The following is a 20,116-nucleotide window of genomic DNA, read 5'->3' as shown; positions in this document are numbered from 1 at the left end:
GAGAGGTCAGTAGAAGACATGAGAGCTATATACTGAAAAGGTAGAAGAATAAATTGTCAGATACATAAACATTTATTTTTTCCACAATTTAAAATTATTACAGTTATTTCAAAATTAAATGACTTCTTTTAATTAACCAAATGTCCCTTTAATTAACTTTTACATTGATACCACTCATATTTTTATCCTTTGACCTATTTTTCATTTTTATAGATAAAGTGGAGAACTTTAGTGAAGAACATGAAAAGAATAGTCACCATATTTACAAAAATGCTGAAGACAGTACTAAGAAACACAATGCAGAAACTACAGTGGCTTCTGGATACAAAGCTGATGAAATCAAGGAAAATGATACTTGGAATTCCCAACTTGGGAAAAGGTCAGAATCGCCATCAGAAACATCATCAATCAAGGGATCTGTAAGAACTGGTTTATATGAATGGGATAATGATTTTGAAGATAGCAGATCCGAAGATTGTATTTTAAATCTGGATAGTGATCCTCTTTTGGAGATGAAGGATGAGGATTTTAAAAATCGGTTGGAAAATCTAAATGAAGCCATTGAGGAAGACATGATGCAAAGTGTTCTTAGGCCAAGCAACTGTAGGACGTACTGTAGGGCCAATAAAGCAAAATCCTCACAAGGAGCGTCGAGTTTTGATAAGCTAATGGACGGCACCAGTCAGGCCTTAGCCAAAGCAAACAGTGAATCTAGTAAAGATGGCCTGAATCAGGCAAAGAAGGGCAGTGTAAGCTGTGGGACCAGTTTTAGAGGGACGGTTGGACGGACTAGAGATTATACTGTTTTACATCCATCTTGCTTGTCAGTTTGTAATGTTACCATCCAGGATACTATGGAACGCAGCATGGATGAGTTCACTGCTTCAACTCCTGCAGATTTGGGAGAAGCTGGCCGGCTAAGAAAAAAAGCAGATATTGCAACATCTAAGACCACTACTAGATTTCGACCTAGTAATACTAAATCTAAAAAGGATGTTAAACTTGAATTTTTTGGTTTTGAAGATCATGATGAGACAGGAGGTGATGAGGGAGGTTCTGGGAGTTCTAACTACAAAATTAAATATTTTGGCTTTGATGATCTCAGTGAAAGTGAAGATGATGAAGATGATGACTGTCAGGTGGAAAGAAAGACAAGCAAAAAAAGAACTAAAACAGCTCCATCACCCTCCTTGCAGCCTCCTCCAGAAAGCAATGATAATTCCCAGGACAGTCAGTCTAGTTCTAATAATGCAGGTAAGACTTAAAAAAAAATAAATTTGTTTTTCAGGCTTAAATAATAGTTGCTTAGTTTTCTCCTTGATAGCTTATAACTTGTTACTACATTTAACTTCAACAGAAGTACCTATTTAGTGCCAACGATTACCTTATCTAAAGATACAGCATTTTAAATGTAAATAAAGTCCTACCTTGTAAGGAACCAATTTGTAAATTGAGGAGTCTTTTCATATTTGTATTTTAATTCTGCCATTGGCACTTGAGAATTTTTAAATAGTGTATATTTGTGTGTATACAGAGATACCAAACATCTTGATGTTTTAGTTTTGAAAAACTAAACCCAATGGAGACAGAGGATAGACTTTGGTCATCTAGAATTCTATTGATATTAGATGGTTGAAATGAGGGAAATACCTTGAATTTATAAAGTTAAGATTAAATCTTAAGGATCACCCTCGTAAGTTGACTTAATAAAATTGAAAGATGCTAACTAAAATGTTTTTACATTCTTATCAGTGAAATTAATTTGTCCCTTAAGATAGTAGGACTCGTAATGACTTGAGGATTGATAGTCTTCACTGAAAGACAAAAGAAATAGGTTAGCCTTGCTATGAGTAAATCACTACTTGACAAGAAAATTATGATGTGAATTGACTGTTGAGGAAGAGTATGTGAAAGCCTCTGTGATACAGGGGCTTATATTTATTTATATTTAACCAAATACATTTTTCTTATACTGGTTTTCTTGTTAAAGCTTTTGTCCTTTTAGGGTCACAGAACAAGAATCATGGTGAATTAGAGCTATCATGGTGTTTTTGTGTATAGATTCTCTCATAGAGTATGTCATACTTGAGACTACTTAGCATTTTGCTTCAGTTGACCTAAAAATAATTTTGCTAGATTAGAATCATTCTTATTTTCAAAACTAGAATTATACCGGAGTACCCCCTAGCAGCCTGCCTTACTCCCCACTAGAAAAAATAAGACTATTTTCAGAATTCATCCCATGTTGTCTTGAATCCCTTCTGAAGAAATGAAGTCTGCTGCATCTTTGCTAGTCACTTGAGCTATGACTGGGCAGACAGCTTTACATTTGCTTTCTCAGGAGGATGATTAGTAACTGAATACTGAAACCTGAACTCCTGTCCTGCTACAACCTACTTAGTTAGCTTCTGTGCTAACCTTGATAGCAAGTTATCCTAAATCATTAGACTCCCTTTCAGAAACATCAAGTTGGTACCAAATAACATTTAAAAATTAGAGACCATTTGATTGATACATTCTAAGTTGGAATCTAAGTCTTCATACAGTGTGTGAAACAGCAGACAGTTTTAAGAGTTAGGATAGAGAAAAGTCTCCCTTTTTTTCCCCCCTCTTTTTTTTGTTTAGGCTAGGGAAAAAATACAATCTTTTGGAAATTAATCTGATCCTTTGGTTGGTTTTGTGAGAATGCCACAGACCATTGAACTACATTGTACTAGGTTATTCAGTATCTTTTGTCAAGGATAGCTATATCCTTTTTTTTTTTTTTAATGTGGCTTCTGTAGATGTTAAGCAGGCATTCCTTGAAGGCCAACATGATTCAGTGTACTTTAATTCTAGAAAAATGTTACAGGTACATATCATCTGTTGGTGTGTGCATGTGTGTATTTTAAACTAGACTGCCAGTTTTACTGTTGAAGATAACAAGCAGTTGTATGAACATTGAAGAACAAATTATTCTGGAAAAGAATTGATTTTGCTGATAAAATTGGAGCACATGCACTGCAACTAAGTTTCTGATTTTCTTCTAGAGTAGGGTACAAGCAGGGAGTGAGTATGGGAGAGTGAGAATAATATTGGAGTATTTCGTCAGCTATGTGTTGTTTTTATTTTATCTTTTCCTCCCCACAGTATGCTTCTTTCTCCCCCAAATGTTCATTAGTTGTCTGGTAGATAATTTGAAATAATAGAAAGCTAGCTAGTTTTGATTACCATTTCAGAAAACTTGGATTTTACAGAGGACTTGCCTGGTGTGCCTGAAAGTGTGAAGAAGCCTCCAAATAAACAAGGAGATAAATCAAAGGAAAATACCAGAAAGATTTTTAGTGGCCCCAAACGGGTAAGTAAAGCCCTGGCAGTCATTTGTATTATTTGTTGTTGGAGGGCTTAACTCTTAATTTTTTAATTTAAAAGTAACCAGCAAACATCATGGCAATATAATTTTGTCTTTCGAAGGCTATATGGAAGTCAGTTTGTAAAAGCATTGTTACCATGTTTTGAAGTGTGGTAAAACATACATAACATACTCTACTATTATATGCAAGTATACAATTCAGTGACATTAACCATTAACAAATAGCTCCATTAAACGATAACTCCACCTTGACCTGCCCAGCCTCTGGTAAACACTACTTTTCTGTCTCTGTAAGTTTCCCTATTCTAGGTAACTCATGTAAGTGGAGTCACACGATATTTGTTTGTGTCTGGCTTATTTCACTAAGCATTTGTTGTCCGGGTGTTCCATCCCTGTTGTAGGGATGTATCATATATCAGGATGTTTGTTTTTTTATGGCTGAATAATATTACAATGAAACTAAGCCATGCCTGTGGGGCAACCCAAGGCGGGCGGGTCATGGTGGAGAGATCTGACAGAATGTGGTCCACTGGAGAAGGAAATGGCAAACCACTTCAGTATTCTTGCCTTGAGAACCCCATGAACAGTATGAAAAGGCAAAATGATAGGATACTGAAAGAGGAGCTCCCCAGGTCAGTAGAGGCCCAATATGCTACTGGAGATCCGTGGAGAAATAACTCCAGAAAGAATGAAGGGATGGAGCCAAAGCAAAAACAATACTCAGCTGTGGATGTGACTGGTGGTAGAAGCAAGGTCCGATGCTGTAAAGAGCAATATTGCATAGGAACCTGGAGTGTTAGGTCCATGAATCAAGGCAAATCGGAAGTGGTCAAACAAGAGATGGCAAGAGTGAATGTAGACATTCTAGGAATCAGCAAACTAAAATGGACTGGAATGGGTGAATTTAACTCAGATGACCATTATATCTACTACTGCGGGCAGGAGTCCCTCAGAAGAAATGGAGTAGCCATCATGGTCAACAAAAGAGTCCGAAATGCAATACTTAGATGCAATCTCAAAAATGACAGAATGGTCTCTGTTAGTTTCCAGGGCAAACCATTCAATATCACAGTAATCCAAGTCTATGCCCCAGCCAGAAACGCTGAAGAAGCTGAAGTTGAACGGTTCTATGAAGACCTATAAGACCTTTTAGAACTAATAACCAAAAAAGATGACCTTTTCATAATAGGTGACTGGAATGCAAAAGTAGGAAGTCAAGAAACACCTGAAGTAACAGGCAAATTTGGCCTTGGAATACGGAATGAAGCAGGGCAAAGACTAATAGAGTTTTGCCAAGAAAATGCACTGGTCATAGCAAACACCCTCTTCCAACAACACAAGAGAGAAGACTCTGCACATGGACATCACCATATGGTCAACACCGAAATCAGATTGATTATATTCTTTCCAGCAAAGATGGAGAAGCCCTATACAGTCAGCAAAAACAAGACCAGGAGCTGACTGTGGCTCAGATCATGAACTCCTTATTACCAAGTTCAGACTTAAATTGAAGAAAGTAGGGAAAACCACTAGACCATTCAGGTATGACCTAAAGCAAATCCCTTATGATTATACAGTGGAACTGAGAAATAGATTTAAGGACTAGATCTGATAGATAGAGTGCCTGATGAACTATGGAATGAGGTTCGTGACATTGTACAGGAGACAGGGATCAAGACCATCCCCATGGAAAAGAAATGCAAAAAATCAAAATGGCTGTCTGCAGAGGCCTTACAAATAGCTGTGAAAAGAAGACAAGCAAAAAGCAAAGGAGAGAAGTAAAGATATACCATTTTAATGCAGACTTCCAAAGAATAGCAAGAAGAGATAAGAAAGCCTTCTTCAGCGATCAATGAAAGAAATAGAGGAAAACAACAGAATGGGAAAGACTAGAGATCTCTTCAAGAAAATTAGAGATACCAAGGGGACATTTCATGCAAAGATGGGCTCGATAAAGGACAGAAATGGTATGGACCTAACAAAAGCAGAAGATATTAAGAAGAGGTGGCAAGAATACACAGAACTGTACAAAAAAGATCTTCACAACCCAGATAATCCTGATGGTGTGATCACTGACCTAGAGCCAGACATCCTGGAATGTGAAGTCAAGTGGGCCTTAGAAAGCATCACTACGAACAAAGCTAGTGGAGGTGATGGAATTCCAGTCAAACTATTTCAAATCCTGAAAGATAATGCTGTGAAAGTGCTGCACTCAATATGTCAGCAAATTTGGAAAACTCAGCAGTGGCCACAGGACTGGAAAAGGTCAGTTTTCATTCCAATCCCAAAGAAAGGCAATGCCAAAGAATGCTCAAACTACCACACAATTGCACTCATATCACATGCTAGTAAAGTAATGCTCAAAATTCTCCAAGCCAGGCTTCAGCAATACGTGAACCGTGAACTTCCTGATGTTCAAGCTGGTTTTAGAAAAGGCAGAGGAATCAAATTGCCAACATCTGCTGGATCACGGAAAAAGCAGGAAGAGAGTTCCAGAAAAATATCTATTTCTTCTTTATTGACTATGCCAAAGCCTTTGACTGTGTGGATCACAATAAACTGTGGAAAATTCTGAAAGAGATGGGAATGCCAGACCACCTGACCTGCCTCTTGAGAAATCTGTGTGCAGGTCAGGAAGCAACAGTTAGAACTGGACATGGAACAACAGACTGGTTCCAAATAGGAAAAGGAGTACATCAAGGATGTATATTGTCACCTTGCTTATTTCACTTATATGCAGAGTACATCATGAGAAACGCTGGACTGGAAGAAACACAAGCTGGAATCAAGATCCCCGGGAGAAATATCAATAACCTGAGATATGTAGATAACGCCACGCTTATGGCAGAAAGTGAAGAGGAACTAAAAAGCCTCTTGATGAAAGTCAAAGAGGAGAGTGAAAAAGTTGGCTTAAAGCTTAACATTCAGAAAACGAAGATCATGGCATCTGGTCCCATCACTTCATGGTAAATAGATGGGGAAACAGTGTCAGACTTTATCTTTTTGGGCTCCAAATTCACTGGAGACGGTGGCTGCAGCCATGAAATTAAAAGATGCTTACTCCTTGGAAGGAAAGTTATGACCAACCTAGATAGCATATTAAAAAGCAGAGACATTACTTTGCCAACAAAGGTCCATCTAGTCAAGGCTATGGTTTTTCCTGTGGTCATGTATGGATGTGAGAGTTGGACTGTGAAGAAAGCTGAGCGCCAAAGAATTGATGCTTTTGAACTGTGGTGTTGGAGAAGACTCTTGAGAGTCCTTGGACTCAAGGAGATCCAACCAGTCCATTCTGAAGGAGATCAGCCCTGGGATTTCTTTGGAGGGAATGATGCTGAAGCTGGAACTCCAGTACTTTGGCCACCTCATGCGAAGAGTTGGCTCATTGGAAAAGACTCTGATGCTGGGAGGGATTCGGGACAGGAGGAGAAGGGGACGACAGAGGATGAGATGGCTGGATGGCATCACTGACTCAATGGACGTGAGTCTGAGTGAACTCCGGGAGTTGGTGATGGACAGGGAGGCCTGGCGTGCTGCGATTCATGGGGTCTCGAAGAGTTGGACACGACTGAGTGACTGAAGTGAAGTGAATATTACAGTGTATGTGTATACCACATTTTGTTTATTTACTCATCTGTAGATGGACACTTGGGTGGTTCTCACTTTTTGGCTGTTTTGAGTCACCTGCTTTCAATTGATTTGGATACTTAGGATTGGAATTTTTAGGACATATGGTAGGTCTGTTGTTTTTTTTTTTTTAAAGTGTTTATCGGGCTGTGCTGGGCCCTTCACTGCTGTGTGAGCTTCAGCGGTGGCAGGCAGGGGCTCCTGCCTAGTTGCAGTGTACGAGTTCCTCACTGAAGAGCTCTCCTTGAGGAGCTTGTGCTCTAGTGTTCAGGCTTCAGTAGTTGTGTCACGTGGGCTCAGCAGTTGTGGTGCCTGGACCACAAGTAGTTGTCCCGCAGCATGTGGGATCTTCACGGACCAGGTGTTGGTGCCTCCTGGCATTGACAGGCAGATTCTTTACCACTGCGCCACAAGGGACGCCCAGGTCTGTGTTTTACTGCCAGACTTGTCCACCTTGACTGCACCGTTTTTATATTCTTAGTGCATAAGGTTTCCAATTTTTCCACATCATTACCAACATGTTATTGTCTGAGTTTTCTGATAATAGCTATCCTCATGTGTGGGAAATAGTATCTCATTGTGGTTTGATTTGTATTTTACTAATTAATGATGTTGAGCATCTTTTCATGTACTTACTGGACATTTGTACACCTTTTTAGAGAAATGTCTATTTAGTGCCCAATTTTTAATTGTTTGGTTTTTTGTTGAGTTATAGGAGCTCTTTATATACTAACGCCTCATTAGATACATAATTTGCACATAAATGTTCCTGTACTGTGAGTTGTCTCTTTACGTTCTTGATAGTGTGCTTTAATATCAGTGAAGTCCAATTTATCTTTTTTTTTCGTTACACACACTTTTGGTGTCATATTTAAAATCATTGTGAGATTGAATGTCTACCTTTTCACCTGTGTTTTCTTCTAAGTTTTATAGTTTTAAGTTTTACATTTAGGTCATTGATTCATTTTGAGTTAATTTTTGTATATAGTGTTAAGGGTAAGTTCATTCTTAGGCATTTTATAAGTCTTTTTTTTTTATCTTTTATTTATTTTTAGTTTTTTAAAATTTTATTTTATTTAACTTTACAATATTGTATTGGTTTTGCCATATATCAAAATGAATCTGCCACAGGTATACATGTGTTCCCCATCCTGAACCCTCCTCCCTTCTCCCTCCCCATACCATCCCTCTGGGTTGTCCCAGTGCACCAGCCCCAAGCATCCAGTATCGTGCATCGAACCTGGACTGGTGACTTGTTTCATATATGATATTATACATATTTCAATGCCATTCTCCCAAATCATCCCACCCTTTCCCTCTCCCACAGAGTCCAAAAGACTGTTCTATACATCAGTGTCTTTTTTGCTGTCTCGTATACAGGGTTATTGTTAGCATCTTTCTAAATTCCGTATATATATGCGTTAGTATACTGTATTGGTGTTTTTCTTTCTGGCTTACTTCACTCTATATAATAGGCTCCAGTTTCATCCACCTCATTAGAACTGATTCAAATGTATTCTTTTTAATGGCTGAGTAATACTCCATTGTGTATATGTACCACAGCTTTCTTAAAATATGAAACGCTTAACGAATTTGCGTGTCATCCTTGCGCAGGGGCCATGCTAATCTTCTCTGTATCGTTCCAATTTTAGTATATGTGCTGCCGAAGCGAGCACTATAAGTCTTTTAAATATGGTCCTGCATAGGTATTGAGAATAATTTGCTTGACTTTACCCTTGTATTTAAAAATTCCTTTACTTAAATAGCGTATATAATGTTATTGTAGTTTTGTTATTGTAGATTGAACTACTTTTAAGCAACTAAAAAATGAGCGTGTCTATATTATCTGGCCTCATTTTATTTTTAATTCTTTTACCTCTGAAGAGCCAGTTAGGAATCTTTTCAGAGTGATTGTGTTATACTTTTGTACCGCCATGTACCCACCTCCCAGCAGGGGGAAAAAAAGTGCTTAATGCTAATTTCAATGGCGCTAACTTGCTCTGGAGCCAGGGGCTATGGTAGTGTGGTGTAATGGCTGTGGTCCTTAATTTTTAGGTGAGTGTTTGATTTCTAAAATTGTGTATGGCATGTGTTGATTTCTAGTGTGAAAGTTACCACATTTTTTGGTCTCAGGACTACAGTCTTAAAAATTTTACTGAGAATCCCAGAGCGATTTTGATTATATATGTTACTATTTACCAGTATTTACCAAGTTAAAAATGAAAACGTATATCAAAGATACTTATAATTCACTTAAAATAATAATAATGATCCGTTATTAATGTAGCATTTTAGTGAGAATTATTTTCTTAAAACAAGAAGTGAGATGAGTAGCAGTGTTTTATGTTTTTTGCAAATCTTTTCATATAGTTTGGCTTAATAAGACAGCTAGATTCTTCAGAATTGTTGTTGTTTAGTCACTGAGTTGTGTCTGACTTTTTTGTGACTCCATGCTGCAGCATGCCAGGATTCCCTGTCGTTCACCATCTCCTGAAGTTTGCTCAGCTCATGTCTGTTGAATTGGTGATGCCATTCAACCATCTATTTTCTTTCACCCCCTTCTCATCCTGTCCTCAGTCTAATGAGTTCGCTGTTTGCATCAGGTGGCTGAAGTATTGGAGCTTCAGCATCAGTACTTCCAATGAATATTCAGGGTTGATTTCTGTTAATATTGATTGGTTTGATCTCTTTGCTGTCCAAGGGACTCTCAAGAATCTTCTCCAGCATTAAAATTCGGAACCTTCAGTTTTTTGCCACTGAGTCTTTATGGTCCAGCTCTCACATCCGTACATTGACACTGGAAAAAACATAGCTTGGATTATTCGGACCTTTATTGGCAAAATAATGTCTCTGCTTTTTAATAGGCTGTCTAGGCTTGTCACAGCTTTTCTTTCAAGGAGCAAGTATCTTTTAATTTCATGGCTACAGCCACCATCTGCAATAACTTTGGACCCCAAGAAAATAAAGTCTGTCTCTGTTTCCATTGTTTCCCCATCTGTTCGCCATGAAGTGGTGGGACTGGATGTCATGATCTTCATTTTTTGAATGTTGAGTTTTAAGCCAGCCTTTTCACTTTATTTCACCTTCATCAAGAGGCTCTTTAGTTCCTCTTTGCTTTCTGTGATCAGAGTTGTGTCATCGTATGTCTGAAATTGTTGCTATTTCTCCCAGCAGTCTTGATGCCAGTTTGTGGCTCAACCATCCCGGCGTTTTGCATGATGTACTCTGTATTGTAAGTTAAATAAGCAGGGTGACAGTATACAGCCTTGACGTACTCCTTTCCCAATTTGGAACCAGTCTGTTGTTCCATGTCCAGTTCTTTTGCTTCTTGACCTGCATACAGGCTTCTCAGGAGGCAGGTAGGTGGTGTGTTATTCCCATCTCTTTTAAGGATTTTCCACAGTTTGTTGTGATTCACACAAAGGCTTTAGCATAGTCAGTGAGGCAGAAGTAGATGTTTTTCTGGAATTCCTTGCTTTTTCTAAGATCTAACAGATGTCGGCAGTTGGATCTCTGGTTCTTTTTGGGATTAGCAGATGCAAACTAGTCTATTTAGGATGGATAAACAGCAAGGTTCTACTCTTTAGCCCAGGGAACTATATTCAGTATCCTGTGATAAACCATAATGGAAAAGAATATGAGAAAGAATATATATGTATAACTGAGTCACTTTGTTGTACCACAGAAAATAACACAGCATTGTAAATCAACTGTACGTCAATAAAAATTTTTTAAGAGACAGCTAGATTCTCATATCTTCTACATTCAGTACTTTTTATTATATTGTTTTAGTTGAAAAGTATGAAGACATTCTAGCCTAACAGTATTTTAAATAGCTTTTTCAGGTAATCATGGACATTCTGTTTTGCTACTACATCAAAACGCATCAAGCAGGAGTTACTTAAAGATTAATTGAAGCTTGGGATCTAAAACCATGCCAGTGAACTTTTCATACTGTTACATTAAAATCTATTGGTCTGTCCTGCTTTTGAATGAATCTTTTACACATGAGTGTTTTATAACATCATACACTGGTCTTTTGGAAAATACTGATTACACTGGTTTATCCCAGCTTTCATATGATGACACACTGTATTATACAGTATCAAAAATATCACTGTCAGACTGAAGCTGTCAGGTTCAAAATAGTAGATAAAGTTCTCCAAAATTTTAGTTTTTGCTTAAAAGTAGAAATTTTTTTCATTGGCAGAAAATACTTCAGGGAAAACGACTGGCAGTGACAGGCCTGCTTTGTTCATTTTTGAGAAAATGTCTGCCTGACACCAGGTCTGTGTAAGCAGTTTGTCAGTCTTTCACATAAACAACGGTGTTCAGAAAAAAAGTAGCTAGTTCAGCTTGAAACTTGAGCAGTAAATAGTGTTTTTTATTTGATACAACCACACTTTGTATGCAACAGGAGTGTTTTAGGTACACTGATTTTTTTCACATAGATCATTAGTGCACTTAAGGGTTACAATTTAATCAGTAATTTTACCTAATTCATCAAAGGCTTTTTTCTTATGTGACAGTGGCATTTTATTTTGATTGTTTATTTTTCTTTGGGGTGTAGGTGCTTTACAATGTATGTTAGTTTGAAACTGGCATTTTATTTTATAACTGGAGTATGTAGCATTGAAGAATATAATTACTTATATACAGTTCAGAGCCCCTACCTTGATTCATGCTAAGACATCAACAGCTTTACCCAGCATTGCTTTTGCACCATCCCTACAAATATCCACACAGTGAAAAGGGCAGATAACACATTATTTTTCTGAAAATGGATTTTTCTTTGTAGACGCTCTGAAAGTTTCCATAGACCATAGTTTGAAAACTTCTGATTTATAATATTCTACCTTATTTCCCCCTCCCTCAACTTTTTATTATGAAAAGTAAAATTTACACAAGATGTGAAAAAAGCAATGTGATGAATACCATATTCCTCTACCTAGATTGACCTCTCTAGTTGTTGTAATGACACACCAAGGCACCTTCCTCTCCCCTCTTCATGTGTGTATGTGTGTGTGCGTGCATGTGCACATGTGTATTACATAACATTTTTCCTTGTCCATTTGAAAGTAAGTTGTGGAGTTATAGATCACATGCATTTCTCAAGAAAAAGGACAGTCTTCATAGCTAACTGTGGTTATATGATTAGTAATTCTTTGATATAATCTGATGTTCAGTCCATATTCAGTTTTTCTCAACTCTCTAAAATGAGACATATATTTTTTTCCCCAAACTGAACTGATTTACGTGTTATGTCTCTTTAATCTTGAGCAGTCTCTTCATCTTTTAAAATTCCCCATGACAGTGATTTTTTTTTTTAAGAGCCCAGGATATCTGTCTTGTAGAGTGTTTACACATTCAGAATTTAACTGATTGTTTCTTGATGATATAAGTCATTACCCCACTGTGTTAAAATAGTATAGTGTCATAGAACACTGGAGTTAAGTTTGTATGTTTGACTAGGCTGAGGTTAAACGTGTTTTGGCAAGAGTACCTCAAAAGTAATATTGTGTATGTTGTATCACATTGGCAGCTGTGTAACACCTGCTTATTCTGCTTAGTACTGACTGCCTGCTGAACTGCTGGGCACATGGCTGCCTCCACAACTGTCCAGTTGTGATCACTGGAGCCTCAAAAATAAAAGTATATTTTTCCTTTTATAATTTAGTTAGTAAGCTTCTGGGAGTTACTTTGGCGCCATGTGAATATTCTATTGCCCATTAGGTTTGGCCAGCACAACCATTTCAAGCTATTTGTCTCCTTTTGATACAGCCCCATCATCTTTGAGCACTTTTTTCGCTTTCTGCACAGATGATGACCCAGAGTTTACTTTCAGTCATGGAATCATTCATTCATCTAAAGATCAGTTCTTTCTGTGGGGATTAGTACTTAGAAACCCAGAACTAAGTGCTGTGTGTATTCATTGCTTCTAGACTTGTTCATTGGATAGAGCTATGAAATATATTGAAAATAAACTGAGTTAATAGTTTCATTTCAGATTTAACATTTCAGAATTTTGTACTTTGTTTTCTTGGTTTATTCTATAGCACACATTACTTTTTAAATTATAATACCAGTATTACTATGAACAGTAAATACACTGAAAGAAGTTTACGATTTCTTTCTAGCTCCTTTTGTCTTTAAATTATTTCTCTAAGGATGAAGTGATAGTAACGTGTTCCAAAGGTTTTTTTTTCTTAAATTAATTTTTACTGGAGTATAGTTGTTTTATAGTGTTGTGTTTCTGCTGTAGTGTTTGAAAGTTTTGAGGTAATTTTTATCTTAGGTATTTTAATTTAGTATTCGAGTTCATTTGTACTTAATTTCATTTCTTTAACTTAGTTTTAAACTTTATATTGGATTCATTTCTTTGCTACTGGCATGACTTAGGAGGCAGCAGTGTACATTTACTTGACCCGATTATGAAGGAATCTCTCTGGCCTAAAGTAAATCAGGTCATGCAAGCAAGTAGGCAGAAGACCTATTTACTGTTGATGGATAATGTCAGAAGAAAATTAAGAAAATCATTATTATGAAACCAAAAGAGCTATGAGTTTGAACTCATTTGAAAGATGTAATATAGGTAAAGCCCTGCCTTAAAACAGTAGTGCTGATTTAATCCCCAAAGAGGCTTCAGTAAACTTTTCATTTCATTTTTAACCTCCTATTGAAAGGTTTACCCCAAACCCTTTTTAAGTGGAATTGTGTCAGAATTTTTTTCACTTAGATATTACTACTGTTTAGGTGGGTCAGTAAACTTCAAAAATGAGACTTTGATCCTGAGTGTTATAGTACTTTAATGAAAAGTAATAATAATGCTTTAGATCCCATGGAAATTACATATCCTTATGAAAATATCCAAAGAATTTAGAAGCCTACGTCAGCAAGAGAGCAACAAGAAGCTAAGCAGTATAAAATCCTTAGGTCTTAATAAGAAATAGGTCATCCATTTGTCTTCAAGACAGCTAAAGAACTACTTGAATTGTTTAAAAGGAGAGAACCATTGAGAAACACAAAACTGAAATTTAACCTATTGAGTTTTGATGAGTATAAAGGAATAGAGCAAATAAATGGGATCAGAGTTTTAAGCATTTATAAATTCAGTGAAAAGAATAGATTTGTTTCATATATAAGAAATTATGATTCATGTTTTTGATGTTAAAAAAGACAAGCTCAGTTCTTCAAGGAGTTTTTATGTAGGTTACCCCCCAGATCTCCAGAAAAAAAGGAAAGGAGGGGGTCACTAGGTAGTGGGTGTAGAAAGTGTTCTCAGCAGTTGCTCCATTTCTCCATTATAAGAGGAATACCCCCTGGTATTCACTGGTAGGACTAATAGGTCAGTGAGAGTATCTGGGTCTTCTCTAATCTGATTAAAGGCACTAATGACCTCATTTCTGAGTGGTGGAAAGGTGGCCCATGTCTTGCAGTGGCAAATTTTTCTCCTTACCTATCAGGCTTTCTTGGCTGTTTTGCATTGAGTAAATCTTTGTTATGGAGGGTAGCCCTGTACATTGGAGAATATTTAGCAACATTTCTGGCCTCTGTCCAACAGATGGCTGGTCCCATTCCTCCCCTACCCCCATGCCCCTGTTTTCAACCAAAAATGTCTTGGATACTACTAAATATCCTATGGGGTTCTAAATGGGCCCCCCTATCATGTATGGCTTGAGAATAAGCTGCAGACTTAATGCTGATTACTCCCAAATACTGGGTTCAGTTCAGTTCAGTTCAGTCGCTCAGTTGTGTCTGACTCTTTGCGACCCCATGGACTGCAGCACGCCAGGCTTCCCTGTCCATCACCAACTCCCAGATCTTGCTCAAACTCATGTCCATTGAGTTGGTGATGCCATCCAACCATCTCACCCTCTGTAGTCCCCTTCTCCTCCTGCCTGCAATTTTTCCCCAGCATCAGGTATTGCGTTGGCCAACACAGTACCTTAGTTTATAGAAATGAGAGTACTTTACTCCCCATTGTAGGCAGATGCTTTACCCTCTGAGCTACCAGGGAAGCCCCATAGCTATAGTATACCCATCAAAACCATGTAGTTAATAACACTGATACAGTAATTCAGTGTAATCCACATATCCTGTTCAGTTTTCCCAATTGTCTGAATAATGGCCTTTATAGCAGAACAAATCCTACCCTCCCCAATCTTCCATGATCCAGTCCTGCATCACATGTTGTATTTAGTTGTCATAAATCTCCATCCTTCTTCAGTCTGAATATCTGTGTCTTTCCTAGTCTTCTCATGGCTTTGACATTTTTGAAGAGTTAAGATCAGCTATTTGTTGAATGTCCCTCAGTTTGTGCTTATCTGATGTTTTCTTGTGGTTCAGTTCAGTTCAGTCGCTCAGTCGTGTCCAACTCTTTGGGACCCCATGAATCGCAGCACACCAGGCCTCCCTGTCCATCGCCAACTCCTGGAGTTCACCCAAACTAATGTGCATTGAGTCGATGATGCCATCCAGCCATCTGATCCTCTGTTGTCCCCTTCTCCTCCTGCCCCCAATCCCTCCCAGCATCAGGGTCTTTTCCAGTGAGTCAACTCTTCGCATAAGGTGGCTAAAGTATTGGAGTTTCAGCCTCAGCATCAGTCCTTCTAAAGAACACCCAGGACTGGTCTCCTCTAGGATGGACTGGTTGGATCTCCTGGCAGTCCAAGGGACTTGTAAGAGTCTTCTTAGGTTATGTGTATTTGGTGGAAATACCTCAGAAGAGATGCTCTGTTTTAACTGCATCATACCAGGTAGCACACAATGTCAGTCTGTATCATAACTATATATGTTAACTATCCCCTGAAGTTTATCAGGTTCTTCAGCTCCTTATCAAGCTTTTACCCACTAGTTTTTTTAAGAAGTTTAGTTTTGGTTGTTCTGGGTTGTTTCTGTGTGAGCTCTTCTCTAGTTGGGGTGAGCAGGGGTGCTCTTCGTTGCAGTGCATAGGCTTCCCGTTGCTGTGGTTTCTCCTGCTGCTGAGCGTGGACTCCAGGGCGCGTGGGCTCAGTAGTTGAGGCTCCTGGGCTCAGAGCACGGGGCTCAGGAGTTGTGGCTCATGGGCTTAGTTGCTCTACAGCATGTGGTATCTTCCTGGGTCAGGGATCAAACAAGTGTCTCTTAAGTTGGCGGGCGGATTCTTTACCACTGAGCCACCAGGGAAACCCTACCTACTAGCTTTAGCATTGAGTTTTTCATGAATCGATCTTTACTCTGATTCTTGTTGAGTGTTTTTTTTGTGTGTTAATTGTATTGTTCCTTCCATAGTTGTTACTAGTTGGCCTTCTACTGTAAGGTAGATTTTTTTTCCCCCTCTCACTCATGTACATAAAGAATATGTGTATTTATATATTCTTATTATGTACATTATGTATTCATTATTACATATCCATTTATATATTAATTTCTTTATGTCAGTATGAACATGGATTTCTTGTTTTATTCAGTCATTTGTTACTGCTGTTTATTTAAATAGTAGTACTATCATTATTTCAGTACTCAGGTTTTCTTAGATTTGGCCTGTGGGTGTTTTTTCAGACGGGCTTTTAACATGATCCACTATTTTGCATTTCCTTACTAATGACACACTAAGATGCTTGTGATACACATTCCCAGGCCTGGAGTCAGCTATGTCTCCAGGGACCCCTGTTTTCTTAGTGGAGAATGATCTTTAAAAATAAAATCTGGTCCCAAGGTTTGGTCATTTCTTCTGGGGTATCATTGCTTCTAGGCCTACTTTGAGTCAGCAGAGCAAGGCAACATGTGAATATATGCATTTTCTTCCTCTCTCTCACCACTAGTACCCACCACCCAGACACATATTTATTTCATATCTGTGTATTTTTAGAAACATCACTTCACACTGCTGCTGCTGCTGCTAAGTCGCTTCAGTCGTGTCCGACTCTGTGCGACCCCATAGATGGCAGCCCACCAGGCTCCCCCGTCCCTGGGATTCTCCAGGCAAGAACACTGGAGTGGGCTGCCATTTCCTTCTCCAATGCATGAAGGTGAAAAGTGAAAGTGAAGTCGCTCAGTCATGTCCGACTCCTAGAGACCCCATGGACTGCAGCCCACCAGGCTCCTCGTCCATTGGATTTTCCAGGCAAGAGGACTGGAGTGGGGGTGCCATTGCCTTCTCCTTCAGTTCATCCTAGATACCTGCATTTCTAGTTCAACACCATGTTTTATTCTAGCCTTCCCGCTTTCTGCATTTTACTTCCCTTTTCCGATACTGAGTATCCTTAATACCGTCCTTTTGTATAGAGCCAGTTTCCTGGCCACACAGGCCAGCTCCTCAACTTCAGTGCCACTAGCTGAGACGTCCCACTTTCCTCTACCTGTCTTCCCATGTTAGAAAACATTAACTTTCTGTAAGCTTGCTGGCAGTGAGAATTTTCCCCAACTTCACCAGGAATGTAAAGAAGGGTTGTTTATAACAGAATTGAGGGCTGGCTGGGTGAAAAATGTGTCAGAAAGATGAGGAAGGTAAAAGTTCTGGTAAGAACATATTTAAAATGATTATTCAGAAAAGTTGTCACTTGGAAGGCAGAAAAAGTAAAGACATGGTTTGAGGGATTAGGTTGAAATAAACCTGGTTTTAAGTACCTGTTCTTTCTTTGTGTGGTTTTATTTGAACATCTGGTAATTTAAATTTTTGTTTTTCAGTGCTACCTTATTTCTGATCACTGGCTGTAGCCAGTCTCCCTGAATTCCATTATTTTGTTATTGCCATATATGTTCTGAGAAACTTAGATCATTTCTTTTGCCTGATCTGTTCTTTGATTTTGATCTTTCCATTCAGCTGTTGCCAGTTTGCTCTGTTCGTAAGGGATTATCCATATAATCATCCCAACTAACCTTCTGTGCTTACATTTTACCTTAGGCTTTGGCTGTCTTATTTTGCCAGTTAAGATTATTGCTGGGTCATTGATGAAACTAACCATAGTGTCAGTCTCAGTTTCAGTTCTCAAATATTTATACCTTCACTTTCATCATTTCCCTGTGGTTTTATGCTGGGCCCATCTGGTAGTGTCTTTTGTTTGACTCTCAAAGGAACGTTTTGGACTTTTATTTTTCTTCCCTTCTGTTTTTCAATATGACACAGGATAGTAGGTTTTTTGGGTAAGTAAGTTAAAACTTGATTATCAGCTTGGTAATAAACTTAGCTGTATTTGAAAGTTAAAATTGTGTAAAGCTGTGGTTTTAAAGTGTAGTTTTTATGATTTTGTAAACTCATTTTTTGTTTTGTTTTGTTTTATAAAATGAGTTTATATAGGTTGTCAGTCAATTTAAACCCAGAATCTTAAAGTTGAAGTGATTTTAAAGAACACCTCTCACTCAAGAACAGATGTTCATTTATAGTATCCTTCTCTAACAGAACTCTGATGAAGCAGCTTATTTTTCTTCACATTGTTGGTTACCTTTGTTCTGTGTCTGGGGATTCATTGACCATCCCTGGATTCAGTCATCAAAACAGTATGAGATTTACTGTATTCTCATGGTATAGAGAATGGACTAGAAATCTGAGACACAGACGAATGTGAAGCCTGAGAAAGAGACGCTAACCACTGGTCTGCTGGTGAGAGGGTTGTTGGCCAGAGCATAAACATAAAAAAGCCACTGTTCCCAGGTTGGTGAGTCAAAGAGTTGTTGAAGCTGAGTGTGTTCTGGTTGAACCTGGGTATGGAAGAGGGTCAGTTTTAGTTTGCTTTTCTTTGTCATTGTTTTAGTTCAGCACATAACTACATGCATTTCACAGTGCTAGGTATTGGGGGTATGAAAAGGAAAAAGATAAATGTCTTAGTGAGGTATTAATAGAATGTTTTTCCCCATGGAAATTTTTGAGTAGTCTTAGTATTTCATATTTATTCCAAAGCGAGCATATCTCTCTTCCTTTTATATAGGTAGTATTTAACTTAAATATTAAACCAGGTACTTAAATCATTGATCTACATTCTATAAAGATATAGGAAAATGTAAGTTATTTTCTCTGTGTGATCTAATTCTGGTGTTTTTTTTCCTTTAATATCCTGGGAGGATTTTAATAAGGCATAAAAATACCATTAATCTTTTTGTTTTCTTTAGTTCAAGTTCCTTTAAAATTGGAAAATTCAAAATACTTCACTGTGGCTTATTTCCCAGAAAATGAAGTTCAAATTGAGAAAAATGTAGCCATGAGTTAATCAAGAGCATGGGAATTCTGACATACTTGTGACATTTAAACATACAGAGAGAGAGAGAACGTGTTTTAGGGTGTTTATAGTTTGGAATTTGGTTTTCCAATTTGTAATACATTTTATTTAGAGTTCATTGGGCTTCTGGCATCTAGAATACTTTTTGCTGAACTTATTGATACTCCTATGACTTCATACTAATGATGACCATAAATTAGCATCAGATGTATAATACTGGGAGTTTTTTGAGGATGGTGACCATATATTTTTCCCCCCCAGCATTAAGTTCCTAGTGTCTGAGCTACAGAAAGTGTACATATATGTTTATTTCTAAGATTTTTGGAAGTATCTTTCTGCAAAGAATGTGTATCGTGAAGTGAAGTGAAAGTTGTTTAGTCGTGCTTGACTCTTTGCGACCCCATGGTCTATACAGTCCAAACTCTCCAGGCCAGAACACTGGAGTGGGTAGCCTATCCCTTCTTCAGGGAATCTTTCCAACCCAGAGATCAAACCCAGGTCTCCTGCATTGCATGTGGTTTCTTTACCAGCTGAGCCACCAGGGAAGCCCAAGAACACTGGAGTGTGGGTAGCCTATCCCTTCTCCAGGGGATCTTCCTGACCCAGGAATCGAGCCGTGGTCTCCTGCATTGCAGGCGGACTCTTTACCAACTGAGCTATCAGGGAAGCCAAAGAATGTGTATAGTACTAAATATTTGATTTTTATATTTGACAATTGGTCAACATCAAATCTGGGGAAATTTTAGCCAATATTCTTCTAATAGTTTTTGGCGCTTTTCCCCCCTCTGGGGACTGGTCTTACTTTGAATCAGCCTAAAATCAGCAGAAATTGCCTGTAGTCTAACAGAATCAGGCTTATTGACTTATTGCAGTAAAGGATACTGCACAGCAGAGACACTCACGGGGCATCTTACCAAAGAAAAGTTTTTATAGGATTTTGGGG

General features: G+C 38.2%; 1 protein-coding gene and 1 non-coding gene across 6 annotated transcripts in view; one reads left to right on the top strand and one right to left on the bottom strand.

Annotated features, from left to right (window-relative positions):
* WAPL (WAPL cohesin release factor) overlaps positions 1-20,116 on the top strand; it is a 77,435-nt gene that overhangs the window by 23,700 nt on the left and 33,619 nt on the right. For 4 of the 5 annotated variants that reach the window (XM_024986914.2, XM_002698897.7, XM_059882692.1 and 1 more), the window contains 2 exons: positions 214-1,254; positions 3,219-3,337. In XM_024986914.2, the coding sequence (XP_024842682.1) occupies positions 214-1,254; positions 3,219-3,337 (1,160 nt within the window). The remainder of the gene's footprint in view (positions 1-213; positions 1,255-3,218; positions 3,338-20,116) is intronic. The other variant, XM_005226524.5, reaches the window with a different exon arrangement.
* On the bottom strand, positions 8,549-8,655 carry LOC112444780 (U6 spliceosomal RNA). The gene has a single exon (XR_003033150.1). It is a non-coding gene; the product is annotated as a U6 spliceosomal RNA (small nuclear RNA).

This window comes from Bos taurus, chromosome 28, assembly GCF_002263795.3.
Source record: "Bos taurus isolate L1 Dominette 01449 registration number 42190680 breed Hereford chromosome 28, ARS-UCD2.0, whole genome shotgun sequence".
Taxonomy (NCBI): Eukaryota; Metazoa; Chordata; class Mammalia; order Artiodactyla; family Bovidae; genus Bos; species Bos taurus.
Note: the sequence above shows the minus strand (reverse complement) of the source record. Positions and strands in the feature narration are given on the sequence as shown.